The 18367-nt window shown below is 51.8% G+C and overlaps 6 protein-coding genes across 6 annotated transcripts; 3 read left to right on the top strand and 3 right to left on the bottom strand.

Annotated features, from left to right (window-relative positions):
- Positions 1 to 177: 177 nt before the first annotated feature.
- BROUX77_000878 (uncharacterized protein) lies at positions 178 to 990 on the top strand (the record flags this gene model as incomplete). The annotated part of the gene is made up of 2 exons (XM_073753530.1): positions 178 to 694; positions 776 to 990. 2 exons carry the CDS (start codon positions 178 to 180, stop codon positions 988 to 990), a joined length of 732 nt encoding a protein of 243 aa, XP_073609113.1.
- Positions 991 to 1304: 314 nt separating this feature from the next.
- On the top strand, positions 1305 to 2426 carry BROUX77_000877 (uncharacterized protein; the record flags this gene model as incomplete). Its single annotated transcript, XM_073753529.1, has 1 exon — positions 1305 to 2426. The coding sequence occupies one exon, from the start codon at positions 1305 to 1307 to the stop codon at positions 2424 to 2426; it is 1122 nt and encodes a 373-aa protein (XP_073609112.1).
- Positions 2427 to 2561: 135 nt separating this feature from the next.
- BROUX77_000876 (uncharacterized protein) lies at positions 2562 to 4466 on the bottom strand (the record flags this gene model as incomplete). Its single annotated transcript, XM_073753528.1, has 2 exons — positions 2562 to 4325; positions 4464 to 4466. The coding sequence occupies 2 exons, from the start codon at positions 4464 to 4466 to the stop codon at positions 2562 to 2564; spliced, it is 1767 nt and encodes a 588-aa protein (XP_073609111.1).
- Positions 4467 to 6346: 1880 nt separating this feature from the next.
- BROUX77_000875 (uncharacterized protein) lies at positions 6347 to 9527 on the bottom strand (the record flags this gene model as incomplete). The annotated part of the gene is made up of 9 exons (XM_073753527.1): positions 6347 to 6455; positions 6665 to 6786; positions 6898 to 7022; positions 7269 to 7316; positions 7402 to 7469; positions 8053 to 8144; positions 8210 to 9295; positions 9365 to 9423; positions 9485 to 9527. 9 exons carry the CDS (start codon positions 9525 to 9527, stop codon positions 6347 to 6349), a joined length of 1752 nt encoding a protein of 583 aa, XP_073609110.1.
- Positions 9528 to 10328: 801 nt separating this feature from the next.
- On the top strand, positions 10329 to 12358 carry BROUX77_000874 (uncharacterized protein; the record flags this gene model as incomplete). Its single annotated transcript, XM_073753526.1, has 5 exons — positions 10329 to 10652; positions 10707 to 10779; positions 10842 to 11263; positions 11325 to 11585; positions 11651 to 12358. 5 exons carry the CDS (start codon positions 10329 to 10331, stop codon positions 12356 to 12358), a joined length of 1788 nt encoding a protein of 595 aa, XP_073609109.1.
- A 1127-nt stretch (positions 12359 to 13485) lies between these two features.
- On the bottom strand, positions 13486 to 15348 carry BROUX77_000873 (uncharacterized protein; the record flags this gene model as incomplete). The annotated part of the gene is made up of 6 exons (XM_073753525.1): positions 13486 to 13506; positions 13575 to 14396; positions 14462 to 14623; positions 14686 to 15021; positions 15121 to 15270; positions 15334 to 15348. The coding sequence occupies 6 exons, from the start codon at positions 15346 to 15348 to the stop codon at positions 13486 to 13488; spliced, it is 1506 nt and encodes a 501-aa protein (XP_073609108.1).
- Positions 15349 to 18367: the final 3019 nt, after the last annotated feature.

Genomic DNA, 18367 nt, shown 5'->3' with positions numbered 1-18367 from the left:
TAGAGAGCCGTTGATTGATGTTAGTGGTCGTGCTCTGTTCTTACAGTGTTAGACACAGTATTTATGTCCTGTTAGCACGTGTCTGCATTGTCAGATGATTTGAGATCTTGCTAGGAGCTCCCAACCAAGGTCTCAAGATCGCTCATTCACCGAATCCAACGACGCCTCTACACAAACATGACAGCCCATTTGATACGCCCGGTGCAGGCGCTAAGCCGATTTGCCTCTCGCACCAACCGACTGTGCGTCTTCTCCGCCCTCGCCCGGCCGGCGCAGCCAAGTTCGACCAGGTGCACAACGGGCACCAGCCCGAGCCCGAGCCCGAGCGGCAGTTCGAGTCCCAACAACCACAGCCGCCACGGGCTGCACACAACGGCGAGCGCGGGCCGCATGGCGCGCGACAACAAGGAGTACGAGCGGCACGCGTCGGAGATGGGTTCGTTGGACGTGCTGGGCAGCCTGCCGGTGCCCGAGAGCTCGGTGACGACGTGCACGGCGCGCGGGTTCAAGCTGCACGGCGGCGCGGTGACGGACAATGGCGATGCGCTGATGATGTTTGACGACCACGTCGTACGCTGGCGGCCGTGGGAGCACGAGAAGATGGGCGGGCGCATGCGCATCTTGAATGACAAGGGCCAGCTGGATCTGCCGGCTGAGGTGTTTGGCGTGTTTGACGTCATGTGGCCGCGGCCTGGTAAGTAGCGCGGACTTTAGGGAGTCGGGTGCTGGGTGCGACGGCGATGGCGATAGGCTAATGGAGTACTCGTGCTGGCAGATATGATCATCATTGGGTCGGGTCCGAGCATTGCCCCAATGAGCCCGGCTATGCGCAATGTGTTTGTTCAGCTCGGAATGAGAGTCGATGTTCTCGATACCCGGAACGCAGCTGCGCAATATAACTTGCTGGCCACCGAGAGAGGCACGGATACGATTGCGGCGGCGTTGTTCCCGCTGGGGTGGAAGGACGGGGTGGGAGCAGCGGGTGCTTAGGCTGGGCAAAGACACTCTGTCTAGAAGCATGTCTGTGGATTGCGGTATTTCTGTATTCTAAACCATCATCACGGTCATTATTGGACTGTCTGTACATTATAATCTTACTGTGGTCGCAACTGATTGTGGTACAAAAATACACTAGTTAGCACACAGGGCGGCTTTACCTTGGAGCTAGATGACGTAATAACGCCATGAAATGAATTGACTAGTTAGTCTCGGTTCACGACAAAGACATCATTCATCATCCCCGCTTCCCAAAATTCCCACACCGCACCAGTGCACCTATCAATCCGAGCATCCTGACATCGGCAATGCCCTCACCACCCACAAGCCTCGACGCTGAATCAAGCGACCCGGAATTCCTTCGCGCCCACTCGCAGTTCAAGTCCTACACCATCAACCACTTCACCTACACGAACCTCCGCATCTTCCACCACGCCCACCCGACCACCAGCCCCAGGCCCAGCTCCAACACGGCCCCCGCGCCCCTCATAGTCTGCATCCATGGCCTCGGTGGCTCCGTCGCCCAATTCGCCCCACTGCTCCCACACCTGACCGCACTCGCCCCCGTTCTCGCCATCGACCTACCTGGCTGCGGCCGCTCGGCCTTTGCCGAGTCCAGCTGGGACGCGTACGCGCCATCCGCGCTCGAGCTCCTGCTCGACGTCGTCATCGCGGATTTCCGCGCCGAGCGCCAGCCGCTTGTGCTTGTCGGGCATAGCATGGGCAGTGCACTGGCAGCACGACTGGCAAGCCGTCGGGTGCAGCTTCAGGCAGATAGGCAGATTACCAAGCAAGCGGATACACATGCCCCCGCTGCCGCTCCACACGTCGCCGCGCTTATCGCCCTCTGTCCTATCACACTGCCGATTTCTGCGCATAAAGCCGTGCAACTGCGTCGTCTGCTATGGGTGCCTGGGTGGCTATTCGATCTATGGCGCATGTGGGACCGGCGCGGGGGCACAGAGAGCGCAAGCGTGCGACGCTTCGTGAGCGGCAGCAGCAGCAGTGGGAATGATGCGCCCGAGGCCTCTGAAGAGCTGAAGGCGATGCAGCACACGTTCAATGCACAGAGCCGCACGCCTGTCTGGAGACGGATGGCCTGGGGACTGCTCCCGGCAGACGCGCACGAGAACGGCGAGTCGCGCGGCGGGCTTGTAGGTCTGGATATTTGGGCAGGTGTGCGGGCGTCAGTCTTGCTGGTGGGCGGTGAGGATGACCATGTTACGCTTCCTGGTGAGGTCAATAGGGCTGCGGATGCGGTTCGTGGAGGAGACGCCTCGGGGTCACAGGTAGTGAGGACGAAGATATTGCCTTGTCCTGCGAATCACACCCTGTTATATGACCCCCGAACGGTGCCGGAAGTTGTCGCCACAATCAATACCTTTCTTGGGAAGCAGTTCAGCGGCGTACAAATTGACAAGTGGCTGTAGAGAAGGAACTATGGGTTGTAGTTTGAATTATATAGATGGTATTTAAATAACTAGTCAAAGGAAGAACTCAAGAGTAGATAACTATAGAGCATAGCAATATATGTAACAAATTTCAGATCTCATCAATAGGCCAACTTAGGCACTAATCCCCGGGACCCAACGCATCATAGAATCCATGGCAGCTTTAGCGCCCTCCGCCAGGGCCTGAAGATTAACCTTGGGTTCGGCAGACTCTTCAAGCTCTTCGATGACCTCAGACACTAGAGCTCCAGAGATCTTCAGGGACTTGCGTAGGTCTTTGGTTACATCATCAACATTGACACCGAGATATTCCTGGAGGAATTGTCCAATAGCAGTGTTCTCGACATTGCCACGTAGCGCTGAGGTATCACTGCTGCCTCCAGTGTAGACGTTGACGTCTACCGCAGTATGACCATGTGTTGACCAACCAATGTGCGCCCGCAGCGAAATGATGGCTGCAAAGGTGTTGATGGACGCCGCCGGGTTGTCGGCAAGAGCATCAATCTCATCGGCCGTGGCATCGTTAACTCCCAAACCACCAAAGACCAGGGTTTCGTTAATCCAGGCCTTGAGGTCGGGACGCGACTGAGACTGGAACTCGTCCGAGGCAACGTGCGCCTGCAGCTGCGAAGCTAGGCGCTCGCAAGAAGTGTTGGCGGCAGCAAGAGCGGCGGGGTACCAGTTGTACACGGGCAGCTTACCAGGCTCCTGGATAGCGGTGGCCAGACCTCCGGTCTCGTGGTCGCTAGTAGCGACTACTGCGCCTTGATGCTTGCTCTGGATCAGGAACTCGGAAACACCCTGGAAGGTTCTATCATACTGGATGACTTCGTGGACCTGGGCAGCGGGATCGTTGATGTGGCCAGCATGATCGATACGGCTTCCCTCAATCATAAGGAAGAAGCCCTTTTCGTTTTCCTTGCTAGCCTTCTCTAGTGCACGGAGCGCGATCATGGACATCTGAACCAGCGAAGGGTAGACATCGTCCTCGTTGCGGCGGTCAATCTCAAAAGGAATGTCACGGTCGGCAAAGAGACCCAGCATAGGCAGCGGAACCTTTTCGCCACGGGAGAATCCATCGAATGCCTTGCGGTCACCAGCATAGGTCCAGCCAAGATTTTCAGTAGCATCAGCAATCAAGTCACGGTCGTCAGCACGGCAGCCACCCTTAGAAACGGGCAGAAAATGGCAACGCCCACCGCCAAAGATCAGGTCAACACTGCGGCCGAGAGGGCCCAGGCCGATTTGTTGAACCGCAATCTCGTCCATCTCAGCGCGCGTCTTGACATGGCTAGAGAAGCAGGCGGGGGTGGCATCAGTGATGTCAGTGGTAACCACAAGACCAGTCAGGTAGCCAGCGCGCTTGGCAGCCTCCAGAACAGTGCCGCAGGGTGTCAGGTCGGGCAGGACGGAGATGGCGCCGTTGTAACTCTTCTGGGCGCACGAGAAGGCGGTAGCGCCAGCAGCGCTGTCGGTAACCAGCGAGTTTGAGGAGCGCGTACGACTGGAGCCACTCAGGTGGCGATCAAGGTACAAGGCCTTGTCAAACGGTTGCTTGTCAATATACTGGCGGAAACTGCGCGTGAGGGACAGCGATGCGGGACCCATGCCATCAGAGACCATGAAGATTAGGTTGCGCTTGCCGCTGACGGGTACCCGTGGGCCGGGGTCTTCGGTATCGGGAAGACTATTGTGCGGATGTTGTGACCACACGGCTGCAATCACCAGCACGGCGGTTACAAGCATTGCCCAGAAAAACATCTTGACGTCACGGAAATGGCTCTTTGTCTGGAGGAATCGCGGCGAGGGGGCGTTAGGGGTTTCGTCTTCTTGGTCGTCCCGATGACTAGAAGGCAGGAGAGATTCTGCCTCGGGATTCTATCCATCGCCATGATATAACATTAGCATTTTTCGTGTGCGCTCGAGTGGAGTCATTCATATCCTCAGTCGCATTATAGGCGACAGGCCTATGACGCTGAAAGCCGAGAGTCGGAATATAATTATGTAGAGACTTACCATTCTGGCGATGAGACAACAATAACTCTATGAAGCCGTGCTATCAGGGCACGGAAAAAGACTGGTAGGACGGGGATATATTTAACAATCAGACAAGCAAGACACCAAACATCCAACTGGACCCGGTGTGTAGGAGGAAAGCTTGGATAGTTCTCTGGCTTGACAGTGAGGTTTTCCCAAGGGACTCTGAGCCAAAGTCGCTCATAGAGTCTTCAACTCACCTTGTCTCCCTTCTAAATCCATCCATCCATCCCCCAGCAATCCTAGGCCCAAGTCCGTGCCTCTCTGCCAGCCAATCATGCAGCTGATGCATGCATGACGCACGGTGAGCTCGCGGATCCCCGAACAGCGCCTGGGGCAGCCCTGTGCCCCCCAGCTGGCTTGGCCCGTATTAACCCTATGATTAACCCTGTTGTTCTAGTTGGCTGACTCGGGTCTAGCTCGGCTGAAACGAGACAAGCTCAAATGCATACATACTAGCATGTGTCTATCTGTATCGCTGCCGAAAAATCATATGATGCAACGTTGAAATCAGGGCTGAGAAACGGGTGGTTCACATACCGCATGAGGCTGGTTTTGATAGTAGAAGGACGAGTTCAGGTGTCGATGTTTCTTGGAAGTTGATGGAATGGGGCAAAAGCTTTGCTTCTTCCATTTTGAAAAATACTTTTCGTGTTTGGTTTATGCCTTTCTGGGAGTGCTAGCGCCACAACGCCCCGCTTTCGCCACAGGCTAATCCAAGAACATTTAAAACAACAGTTACAACCCTATTCCTAGGCTACAACCCAAAGGGTTATGGTTTGAATGTATGTACATACATTTCCATTTCATAAGAGGCCCTCAATGCATCCCTCCTGCACCGCCTTGCTCAGCTGCCCAACCTTGACACTTATTAGTACAGATGAGTAGGCATTTCAGGGCGTAACCCCGCTATAATCCAAGAGATCTTACATCTCCCGTTCCGTTCGTAGTATCTGGATCAAAGGAGCCTGTATTGACGTCACCGGCCTCCCTCCTGCCTGCTTGGGCATGAAACTTAAAATATATAAAAGTATCACCATAACCTTTGTTCCAGACTGTAGAAAATTTCAGACTTATATCAACACCCTCAACATACATTTATTATTTCACATCATATCACATACGAGACTACGCCTACATAGACATATACACATATATATTTTTACACATTATTCCCCGCCAAAACCAACAAACCTACATCAACGCCACCGTCGTTCGACACTCTTGGGTCCAGCCATCAAGCGGCCCCAGCAATCAACCTGATCCGAACACGAAAGCTACCTCAAAATCAGCCCTGACATACAGAATCAGACACTATGCAGCTGTTTAAGTTCTTCGGCGGCCGCCATTTTGGCACCTCTGTCTCTGTTGACCAGCATGGCAAGGTTCGGCGCGGGCCCTGGAGATTCAGCTGTGGCGGCTTGAGCTGCTTCAAATAGGCAATCTGCAAGTTACCGGATCATCAATCGTTCTATCATCTGCAGCTAGTTACATGGGATAGTTATACATATGTTAATAGCTCTAAGCCTATCAAACTTGATCGTGGGCTGAGCCACTCCATCCAACAATGTGCTTATCTTTATTTGTGTACATGTGATGTGTGTATTTGGTGGATGGGATCAACTTTGTCATAACTTACCAACGTGAGACGCATATTCACATCTTTGCTCAGCAACCAACACTGCACCCATTTAGTGAAGCGTGATATCTTTTTTACATCAGTTTTCGAAAGTGTATGTGTGTTTTTTTCTTAGAAGAGAATCTCCATTTATTCTTTCGTTACAATAAAAAAAAGAACACCCATAGAGCCCCAGGAGCCGATTTTTTTCCTTTGACGTTCACTTTCACACCTCGAAGCCCATTTACACCTCGGTGGTGACCTTGGCCTTGGCGTTGGTGACCTTCACACCTAATTGCTTAGCCTTGGCAATGATCTCAACACGCTTGCGGGAAGAGACGTTGTGGGCGATCCTGGACGAAGAGTTAGCGAAGTGTTCACGAAAACTGAAAGGTGAGGGGCCTTGATTTTGAATGAAAACCATGAGTACGAATAATCCGCCATGGCGATCTCTACATATGTAGATGGATGAAGCATCCAAAGCCCCATAGTAGAAACTGCTAGTGGATGGTCGTGATTAATGGCTCCTTTCAGAGTAGGCCTAGAATTGGGGCAGACATACTCAGCAGCGTGGGTGCGGTTGTGCATCAGCAGCAGCTCGACGTCACGGACGTTGCTGACGAGGAAGGACTTGTGTCCGGAGGGGATCATGTAACGGGTCTTGACGTTGGAGCGGTATCCGATCTGTGAAACAAGAAAAGTTAAAATTTTTGCGATCAAAGAATTTGCACACTAATCTCCAGCGATTATTTATCAAAACCGCCGAAAACAGCCGTGGAGTAGGTGATCACATACCTTGGGCATGCGGATGGTGCCACGGAACCGTCTGCGGACACGGCCATCGATACCCTTGGGCTTTCTCCAGCTGGAACCGACGCGCATAAACCGGTCACTCTGGTGACGGTTGAAGCTCGCCCGGTCTGTATTGAAGTAACAGTCAGTCTAACTGTTCATTGAAGTTCGGTAGTGTCAAATCAATCTAATGTCGTTGGGGGATAATGGTTTTGATGAGGTTGATTGGGCGGAAAGTTGTCGCAGCATTGGCATGAGTTTTTCGTCTTTTTTGGCTGGCGTTTCGTAAAATTGCAAGGCATTTGTCGTAGATTTGGGGTATTCATGGTGGGGGTATTGTAGTTGGTGATCTTGGGTAGAAGAAAAAAACGTACGCTTCTTGACGATAGGAACGTGAGACTTGGCGGAAACCATCTGGACGACTGTGTGTTAGATATCTAGAAATGATATTTGGTGATGACGATAAAGATGTCAAGATCAATTCGCTTGAGGGAAGTCTGTATGTACCTTGAATATGCCTCTCAATTGGGTGTTGAGTATACTGGACCGGGCTGTGAGAGTGCGCCAGAACGGGCCTGGAAATTTGGTGATGCAGAATTCAGATTGCCAATAGGGCTTTGTCACGTGCACAAATCTTTCGTGCGCCAGGAGAGCGCCACAGAAAAATTGGGCGGTCTAAAAGCCAATCAAAAAGCCACAAGATTATAAGGCTCACCGAGATGTTTGGCAGCTGAAAAGTGGGGCTCAGAAGAAGTGTTGGTTACTGGGATTAGCATAGCAAGGTTTCAAATCGTGAACACATGCCTGACCTGCTTGTACTATCTGCTAGGTGTGATTGGTGTTACATGTCGGATGAGTTGGTCAGTATCTTGCAATCAAACATCGAGTTCTGAATACATATCACAACACCAATAGAGGCTCATGCCAAGTTGCCACACATAATCCCAAGTAAATATTTTAGAAACAGAAACCAACCATTCATCAACCCCCAACCGACCCAATACCTAAACTCATCTCTATGTGTAGTTGCTACAAGAGCAACTGTAGCCCATACAAAGGCTCATGCTTGGTAAAAAGCAACTAATCCACGGGCTGTTTAACTGAAAAACGCAATAAAAATGGTGTCCTGGTGATCGTTGCTCATCACATTTAGTCTACTGTGTCTGGCACTGAGCACCACCCGCGCCCTCGTGCTCGTCATCGTCTTCCCAGCCGTCGTGGTATCTGGGATCACTTGAGGTGGCACCCATCTGTAAAGCGTCAGTTAGTATGATCATGCATGTCTTGAATCTTTTGGGGAAAAAGTGGCGCATACCTCTTCCATCTCAATACCCTCTTCGTACTCAACCTCGTCAATCTCATCCGCCTTGATGGGGGCCTCGGGGGGAGGCAAAAGACCCATCAAAGTTTTGAACGATGCGTCGTCCTTGATCCAGTTGTCATTAGGAAAAGCGATATTGACCTTCAAGTAAAGATCACCGTGAGTGTCACCACGCTTGGGAGGCATACCCTCGCCGCCCACACGGATGACTTCGTTGGGGCGGAGGATCTGACCACGCTCGCGGGTGATTTGAATACCACGACCGTCTAGATGGATTAATACAACACGAGAGAAGCCACCGAGGGCCTCACCTAGAGTGATGTTAAGGTCAGCAGCCAAGTCGCTACCGACGCGGGTGAAGACATCGTTGGAATCCTCTTGAAGAATAAACACCAGATTTCCAGGCAGTTGGTCAGGAAGCTGATCGGCCTCGCCCTCCAGAACGATGCGGTCGCCCTCCATAGAGCCACGGGGAATATAGAGCTCAAGCATCTTCTTCTCCTCAACTGTACGCATTCCCTTGCACTTCTTGCAGCGGTCCTTCTCCTTGAAGTAGTTACCGGAGCCTTTGCAGTGGTCGCAGCTCACGATTTCACGGCGCATCATTCCAGGACCAACCTGGCGGTAAGCCTCGACGCGGCCACGGCCATTGCACTTTTCACAGGGGTTGGGCTTGACCTTTTCCTTTCCACCGGAGCCCTTGCAGGTAGCGCAGTTGACCTTCTTGTTGGCGGCAAACTTGACAGTCTTGCCCTTGTACAGATCCTCAAGAGAGACCTTGTATATTTGCTCCTCATCCTCACCCTTTTGGGGGCGAGAGGGACCTCCACGTCCACCGGGCATACCTCCGGGCATGCCGAAACCGAACATCTGGGCTAGGATATCGTCCAGGTCGGGGCCATGGCCGGCGCCACCGCCGCCTCTGGAAGGGTCAAAGGCGGCCATGCCGTGGGCATCATAGAGCTCGCGCTTCTCTTCATCGCGTAGGATCTCATAGGCTTGGGTGACAACCTTGAACTTGGCTTCCGACTCTTCGCGGCGCTCCTCGGGGACCTTGTCGGGGTGGTATTGTAACGCAGCCTAAAAGAGAAGGAGGGTTGTCAGTCGGTATTCCTAGAGTAACAGGGCTAGACTTGGGTGTTTACGAACCTTGCGGTAGGCCTTTTTGATCTGATCGGGCGTCGCGGTTCTCTCGACTCCTAGAAGTTCTGCAACGACGTTAGACAGTGCTCAGGGCATGTGCAGCGGAAACAGGTGGTCGCGGCGTACCGTAAAGATCCTCCTCCTCGCCGCCTTTTTGTGATGGGTCCATGGTTGGTGAATGAAAATGAGTCGCAAGTTGTGTATTGCGGCTTGGAGATGTTGGAAGGAAAACAGATTATGCACGGCGGGCTTTCGTGATGCTGATAGAGGCAGATTTTTGGTGGGGTGTGGGGTATCTCTATGCAGCCTAAGAAATGCAGTTATCCAGCAGCTCAACTCCAAGGTGATTCAGCAATAGGCAACAACGAGAATATGCAAGCCACACAGCAGCCTTGAGGTAATAAATAGAGCAGACGGACTGCCAGCCCGACATACCAGTTTCAATGTTACTGCTGATTTCTAAGAGCCCTGGTTGGCCGGCTGGCCGGTTGAAAAGGCCCTGTGAAAATTTCCCATCGCCTACCACCGTCCCGGGCACTACGGACTTCTAGCCTTTTATCTAGAAGAGCTACAGAGGCATAAGCACTGTAGTCAGGGGCTGTTGACGGCCAGGCCTGTGGTAGGCAGCGTATACATGACAAACGAGAATTCACGGTCCTAGAAGAACCATGTCGGTCATGTTGCGTAGTAGTTAACTATACATCTCTTGCGTTTTCACTGCGAGACAGAGATCACATATTGACATCATTGATGGAAGCGCAGCAAGTTATGCAAGGACATGTCAAGGGTACAGGGGTGTTGGATGTGGCGCTTATCTTATCGATACCTTTTTCTTTTTGCCGTTAATGGCGCCACAATACTTAAAGTGGACCTATCGATTTTGGGTGAACGTCCTTCGTCATCCATCGCGATCGCGGTGGGTTGCCGAGACTGGCACATCTGAACTACTTCAACGAAACCACTTGTCGCCATGCTTGCCGCGAGACATCGCGCGCTAAACTGCAAGCCAGCGTATAGCCTGCTTACAAAGCCCCTCGCTCAGGTGGTGCTATCAAAATACTACTCGACCTTGTCTGAGCCGGCCAAGAATGGGGGACTAGACAGACTGCGACCGAGAAGGGTGGGAGGTAAACCAGACCTATTCGCCTTGCCTAAAACCCCGGCAAGAACTAGATTTGCGCCCTCACCGACGGGTTACATCCACCTGGGATCACTCAGAACGGCCTTATACAACTATCTTCTGGCGCGTGCGACTGGGGGACAGTTCATTATACGAGTTGAGGATACGGACAGAGTATGTCAATATTGTATAATAGATATAGATCGGCTGTCTAACTGTTGGAAATAGACAAGAATCGTAGCAGATGCCGAAGCACGTCTGTATGATGATTTGAAGTGGGCGCAGCTTGATTGGGATGAAGGTGAGTAATGGTTATTAGTGAACATACTCTTAGTGCTGCTCTAACCTGTGTGTGCACGCTAGGGCCTGATGTTGGGGGCACATTTGGACCCTACAGACAGTCTGATCGGCTCTCACATTATCACAAATATGCCGATGAGCTACTTGAGAATGGCAAGGCATACCGTTGTTTCTGCTCAGCACATGATCTTGAGAAGCACAAGGAGCATGCTGCTACAAACCGGATGTCTACCAACTACCCAGGAACGTGTCGTACAATTCCCAAAGATGAGGCAGAACAGCGGGCTGCTACTGGTGAAACGCACGTCATTAGATTTAAAGCCGGCGAAACCGTTCCGATAGTTGACCGCGTGTACGGCCGGTTTACCAAGAACGAAGAAGAAGACGACTTTATTCTGATCAAGAGTGACAAATATCCCACCTACCATTTTGCTAATGTGGTGGATGACCATCTCATGGAGATCACACACGTTATCCGCGGTGTTGTATGAGACAGTCTAATGAATACTCCTCTTGGCTACATCTAGTTACTAACAAAAGTGATAGGAATGGCTCATCTCAACACCCAAGCATGTTGCTTTGTACAATGCACTCGGCTGGACACCCCCAGAGTTTGGCCATGTTGGCCTGCTTACTGACACCAAAGGGCAGAAGCTCAGCAAGCGTAATCAGGACATCGACATATCCAGCTATCGCAGACGGGGCGTTCTTCCTTCGGCGTTGACAAACTGGGCTGCCCTTCTGGGTTGGAGCATGGGCTCTGGTAACAACGAAGTTGTCAAGAACTTGGGGGAGCTTGTCAAAAAGGTAAATGGAAGATGGTGACACTTGCTCTACTGCTTGTGGTTTCATACGTGCTAATTACGATGCAGTTTTCATTCAAATTCACCAAGGGCAACGTTCAGGTCAACATGAGTAAGCTTGAGACCTTTGAGCACCGCCATCTGACAAATCTCCTGCGCGAAGATCCCCTTGATAGGAAACATCTTGAGGAGGTGCTCCTGGACCCCCTATTCGATGCTATCAAGCGTATTGACAAGGAGAAGAACTGCACCGATACACGGCCACTGCTGCAGCAGTTCTCTGACAGACAGACAGCTCGGGATTACATTCTCCGGACCCTACAAACAAACACCACCAAATACCCCCAAACCATTGATGTGCTTCTCCAGAACGCGTATCTCGTATGGTCAATACCCAGCGACATGTATCGAGCCTCTGTCGAAAAGAGCACCAACGATGTCGACACCACCACAAAGGAAGAGCAAGTCATGGGCGCTCTGTACAGCACACTTTCCACCATCCCCGGGTCAACATGGACCCAGGCCGAAATCTCGCGTGTCCTTGCAGAGTACATCTCCATGCTGAAGACTTCAGATCCCGATGGAACCGGCAGCGCAAACCCGACAGCCTTTGTGCACTCATGCATACGCTTTGCCATGGTAGGCGACTACAATGTGCCCTGCAAGGCGTCGTCGGTCGTGCTTGGACTTGTCGGGAGACAGGAGGCACTGGCAAGATTGGAGAAGGCCAGACAAGCATTGAAGACGTACCAGGGGCTCAATGCAGTTTCGTCTTGATATCGTATTGCACTGTCAGTTTTGATGTCTACTTGTTGTAACTTATTGTACCACTACCATGTCTATGAACATGTTTGCTTGCTACTACTAGTTAGTTCGTTTCACAACCCTAAAAGCTTGTCGTGTTTATGCTGTCGCAATTGAGAGCTGGTGCGCGCAGGGCTTTTCTGTCGTGATAAGGGGCACGGACAGACGTATTGTCGGCGTCTCTTAGAGTAACCTTAAACTTGACAGTGTTGCTTTCGGCTATGACTTGGCTTTCCATCTGCCGATTTCCTCACATTGAAACCCTCCCAGTACAACACAAGACACTTCATGCTCACCGTAGAATGGAAAAGGGAGGGTTAACAGACCATTATCGAGGCCTAAGCTGGGAGATGGCCACACATTCGAGTACGGAACACGGAAACAACACACGTCAAACGCCGATAAATAGGCGCTTGAAACGATATCATGTCTGTCAAAGATGTCGGCCTTGGCTGCCTTGCAAAGCAAGGGCGAATGAGTTCTGTGTTCTTCATCACCAGTAGGTGAAACATTGGCGTCAGTGTGAAGTTGTACCGGTTTCAATCATGCACGACCTGACACTCCTCCCGTGATCAGCATAACATCATCCATCTTGATGCGAGAGGGCTTGGCCCATGAAATCTGTGCTTCATGGTGCGACTCAAAGCAAAAGATCAGTAACTAAGTTGGAACAGGCGCTACAAAGTCTCCCGGAGGCCAGCAAAAGCACTGGGAGACGGCTATCATATGGTGATGCACATTTTTATTGGGGAGCCAAGTATAGTCTGCATTCAGCGAAAAAAGAAATATCCCAAAAAAAATCCGCCTGTCCAATATCTTGCATCAGACGGCTCAAGAGAAATCGAAGAAAACAGAGTATGTGGTTGTCAAGGTGAAATCTCCAGATCAGGTAAAACGCACATTCGCTTTAATAAAAGCGGCTCATAAACAACAGAAAAACACGCCTAAACAACAACCAAGAAGGATGCCTTGCCCTATATGCAGAAGAAAATTGAAGGCAAACGGAAGCAAATAGAAGGAAAATGGCAAAAAAAGGGACAAGGAAGCAACAACAAAAGGCCAATAACAGGGAAAAGGGTATCATACATCGTCAGTCTACATTAGAGTTCTTGCACCCACATCTAAGCAACACCTTGTTAGCATATATTCACGGGCTAGGCGATTGAGGACGACAAAGTTCAATGCTTACCTCCAGCTTTCCAGTCTCCCACTTTGCACGGCGCGCCTCGCTCTTGGAGTTCATGATGGCTAGGTCGACGTCATCTTGGTCGCCCATGGTGATCATGTCGCCCTTAGGATCGTTGTCCTCGCGGATCCGCATCTTGAAGCGCCGGCGGATGGAAAACTTGTTGCGGATGCGATCCTCGATCTCGCCAAAGTCGGCCGTGGTGGGGATGAGAACGTAGCGCGACTCCTCCTGGAAGTGCACCTTGATGCGAATATTGCGGATATCGGCTCTGCGTGATGTGCCGCGCGACGAGCCCGTCATGCGTCGCTGGTTAGCGCCAACCATTTCAAAGTCGCGCTCGTCGATGGAGCCGCTGTCGTAGTCGCTGCCGTCGTCTTCCAGATACTGGGGGATGTTTCTGCGCGGCGGCATCCGGCCGGTGGACCCGGCGTTTGACGAGCGCCGCGTCGAGCTGTTATACATGTTGTAGACGTCGTCGAACTCGTCGGGCGGGGCGCCACTACGCGGGTTTGACGACGAGCTCGTGGGATTTGACATGGTGCCAGATGGCGGGCCCCGCGGCGACCGGGTCTTTTCGTAGCGATTGCTTTGGTTCTGGGCAATGTTGAGCTTGGGGAGCATGGGGCGGGGGCCATTGCGCACGGACATGGCACGGGCAGTGGACACGGGCCTGTCGTTTTCGGGAGGAGGAGTTGGAGGCAGAATGCTCCCATCACCAGATGGCCCGGTAGGCCGAGACACAAGATTCCGTTTGACAAGATTGGTGGCTGCAAAGGAGATGTTGTCGGCTGGTCTGTCATCCTTGGGTGTAGATTTTATGGCCTGTCGCCGGAGTGGTTAGCAAGCAGAGTCAAGATGTGCTGGAGGGGCAGTGCCGTGTTCCTTACGTTCTTCATTTCTGAGCCAGCGAACCCGGTAAAGGCATTGGCTCGATCGGAGGCGGCGACTAGTCTGGCCTTGCCCAGGTAGTCCTTGGTCTTGAGATTCCTGACTTTGGCGTCGTTGGGGCGGTATACAATTCCTACGGGGATAGAGAAGACAGTGTAGCCCTACAGAGGTTGGTTAGTCGGCGGAGGCTACACGAAGACGCAGGATACAAGGGACAACATACCTCGGCTTTTTCACGGATCGCATCGTCAATGACATTGTGGTCTTCGACAACTTTTTCCTTGACGGCATAGTTGAGATCCTGCATACCAGCATCGACCTGCTGGAGATAGATGTAGCACAAGCCACGGTTGAAAAGGACCTCGCATGAGTACAGTTTGAACATCAACCCCAGCTGGGCATAGTCAATCAGCGTGTTGCCGCGCAGATATAGAAGCGTGTCGTTGAAGTTGGCCAGAGCCTCTTCGAAGTCGCCAAGCAGGAAGTTGGAGACGCCCTGTTGGAAGTAGGCCACGGCGAGATATTGGTCGAGCTGGACGGCTTTTTGGTAGGCCTCAACCTGGACAAAGAGAGGGGTGAGAGTCAGTGGATTGTTCCCTTGTTATGCTTTGTGGGCAGAGCCAGGGAAGACTGGTATTTGGGAACAGGGACCACTTACAGCCTTTTGATGCTCGCCAAGTGTCGCGTGGATGACGCCAATGTTGAAGAGAATCTTGCTGGTGTCGGAGATGTTTTCGAATGTGCGGAGAGCCTCATCGAACTCGTTGTTCTCATACTGGTTGATGGCCTGTACCCATGTCTCGATTTCCTGGAGAGCGTGTGGTGTTAGTGGCATTGGCGGGCGGAACGAGGGGCACGAGGGCAAACTTACCTGTTTCAAGGACATGGTGATGGCGGTGGAGATTGTGTAGAAGCTGTAGAAGTGGCAGTGCGAGGACGGAGCCGGTATGCAAGACAGGGCCTAAATGGGATATAGAGACGAAGTTGGAGAGGGAGCACCGCGGATTGGAACGAGGATGCAACTGTATAAGCCGCACGAGAGGTTGTAGTTGTATTAATTAACGGAGTGGTTGTACTTGGATGTGAGCATGTGACGACGAGGACGAGGGAGAGAGTGAAGAGATAAAGAGAACAGAAGACAAGAGGAGGACGTTTGGCTGGGAAAGATTATCTTTAATGCTAGAGGTTTTGCTCGGCGGTTAAGGTTGGGCTGGTTGGTGGAGGGAGAAGCCGTGGTATTATACAGGAGAGCCAAGCAGGAAGGAAAGAAAGAAAAAAGAAAAAAGACAAGAAAACCCCCCCCCCCCCCCCCCCCAAGACGCTGCCAAGATCAAACACAAGCATGGATGTAGCAGCCAGGAAATCGTATTATCCAGGGATTGTTCAGGGCCCTTCTTCAGGCCCATCCAGGCGGGTTCAGGTTTGTCTATAGCAGGGTTAGGAGGGGCTCCTACAAGTACACCACCAACCCCGGCCCCCGGCCCGCTCCCACGCCCCCCGTGGGCCTTGGTGTCTCCAGGCCTGGCGAGTGCTAATATAGTATTGTCGGACTTTATTTCTTCGCAGAAACGACTGTCTACACCAGATGAAAAGAAGCCGGCCGGTGCTCAATCTTAACGAGTTTGGAAGACGGTTCTGAGGGCACAACCTCAAACGCCAGGTCTAGGCCCGGAAAACCAGTTCAGTCCAGTCCAGTACTAATCAAGGCCATGGCCCGTCTTGCCAGCGTAGTCTGGCAACGGCAAGATGTGTGGCAGCAGTGCCTGCTTCTACAGACTTGATATCTTGCTTGTTATGTACAACTCTACTGGCTGTCTTGCTTGTATCTATGTATGTCTGGCTGGCTCTCTTCTTGGCTAATCCTACACGTGGCCCGGCGCTTAGAGAAGACCTGTCATTGATGAAGACTGCCCCGTGGGTGGGGGAGACCGCAAATTCTTTTCCCATAAGAGCTGGGCGTGCATTGCATGCGCCCAAAAGTCGTCCCGACAAAGAGAATAAAGTTGGTGTCTGGTGTGTTCTTTGTGTGCTTTGTGAAGAAAAACGCCTGCATCGGGTCGCCAGCTCGGCTTGGTTATCCGGCCAGGCCAGGCCACAGATGCAACGAGCAGCATTCCAGCATTCCCAAAGAAGCCCGTGATCTGGCCGCTTCTGCAGGCCGCTTGGATTCATATCTCTGTCTAGTCATGTACATACATATGTAGTCACGACATCTAATTGCATCCTTGATGCTTGCTGCATTATAAAATCGCCACTCCGACGCACAGCATCGTCACTGGACTTGAATTGTATGTGTATCTAGAAGTGTATACAGTTCTGCACCTCGACTCCCCCTTGCCCCCTCCTCTGCCGTTGCTGCTGCTGACGGAAATATATCGTCTCCATCCTGAAATATCAGCACATCCTCCAGTCATCCAGTTAAGTGGTCATGTACACAAGTATGTACATCTAGAAAAGTGCAAATATGTGTGTACATACATACATACACGCTATTCTTCCGTGTCGACGAGAAAACTCTCCTCCCCCAATTCCCGCCCGTCGTACGAGAACCATGCCTATCGCATCCCGTGGTCTCATGATCCTGCGCCCATATTAATCCAGCGGCCAAGACTTGCTAATAAACAAGCACCCACCTTCACTTTCTCTTGGCTCTTTCGGCTTGCATGGACTCGTCTTCATTAGCTCATAATTCACAGTGTGTCTCTCTCGTCTTTCCTGTGCATCCGACACCGCTCAATCTGGCGAAACAGGAAAGAAAAAAGGGATCAAGACAACAAGGCAAGGCACGTTGAAGCATATGGGTCACCCAAAGCCAATAACTGCAGTCTCGTCCGTCTTGCCAAGAATCATTACACATAATAATCTCGAAAATATACAAGTACAGGTATACATGTACAGGGACTCTGAAGAAGGGGGGGGGCGGGCTATATTTGCTCGCTTTTTTGTCGAACCGGAAGAACACAACGAGAAGGAAGGTGAGATGAGATGAGACCCGGTGACAGCTGGGTCGACCAGCCAGAGAACTGGAGAGTGAGAGAACACGACCAAAGCGGACAGATTCGTGTGGTGTTCGGTGTGTTAGTCTTCAGCGAGACAGTCCGAGTCTGAGTCTGATCAAACAAGCATGCGGTAACTGGCCCATCCACATGTTGGTTTTCCGTGGAGAAAAGACTGGTACAATCATGTACAACTACTTACACTGGTGCCATCATCAGAGGAAAGCTTCGCCTTCACTACAATGAGTTGCCAACTCTAATGATCCCAGGTCCAGCCCCAGGTCGCAATCACGGTTGCTAACAAGCATGGGGCATCTGCTCCTGTTCATGTGAAGCAAACAATCAAAGGCTCCAGAGAAACGAGAGGGGTTGCGCCGAATCTGAAACTCGCCTTGTGGTGCTGAGAAGCATCCGAGGATATGGATTAATACAAGTGTAACACATGCGCCCATTGTTTACACTCAGGGGCCAGCTGCCAGTGGAGCCCCGACAGCCGCCAAGCACTGCCAAGGGCCCTGGGACCCACGCCCTGAACATTGCATCACACTTCAATACTTGTGTACTTCACATGTATTTCACATGTCCAATGTCTTGAACTGGCTATATTTATTCGACCTCAAATGTAGCGTCCGAAGGCCCCCGGGCAAACTCTTTCCCCCGGCTGTTGCCTGTCAAGCGTGCCTCCCGGTCCTAAGACTCCTCCTTTATGTTACGCTGTGCTGATCATAGCATCAACATAAATCGTGCGACTAGGTGAAGCTTGAGTGTTTATGCTTCCTCCTGCTGCCAAAGACAGCCCTCTTAGGACCGGCCAAGTCGGCATAACAATCCAGGGGCCGCTTACTGCTAAATTCCACCGTTTCCAAAACACATTCCTCGGTGCCTGTCTCTGTTGTCCATCTGAGAACA

This window comes from Berkeleyomyces rouxiae, assembly GCF_048999995.1.
Source record: "Berkeleyomyces rouxiae strain 22BRR77 chromosome Unknown BrBRR77_ptg000001l, whole genome shotgun sequence".
NCBI classification, from domain to species: Eukaryota; Fungi; Ascomycota; class Sordariomycetes; order Microascales; family Ceratocystidaceae; genus Berkeleyomyces; species Berkeleyomyces rouxiae.
Note: the sequence above shows the minus strand (reverse complement) of the source record. Positions and strands in the feature narration are given on the sequence as shown.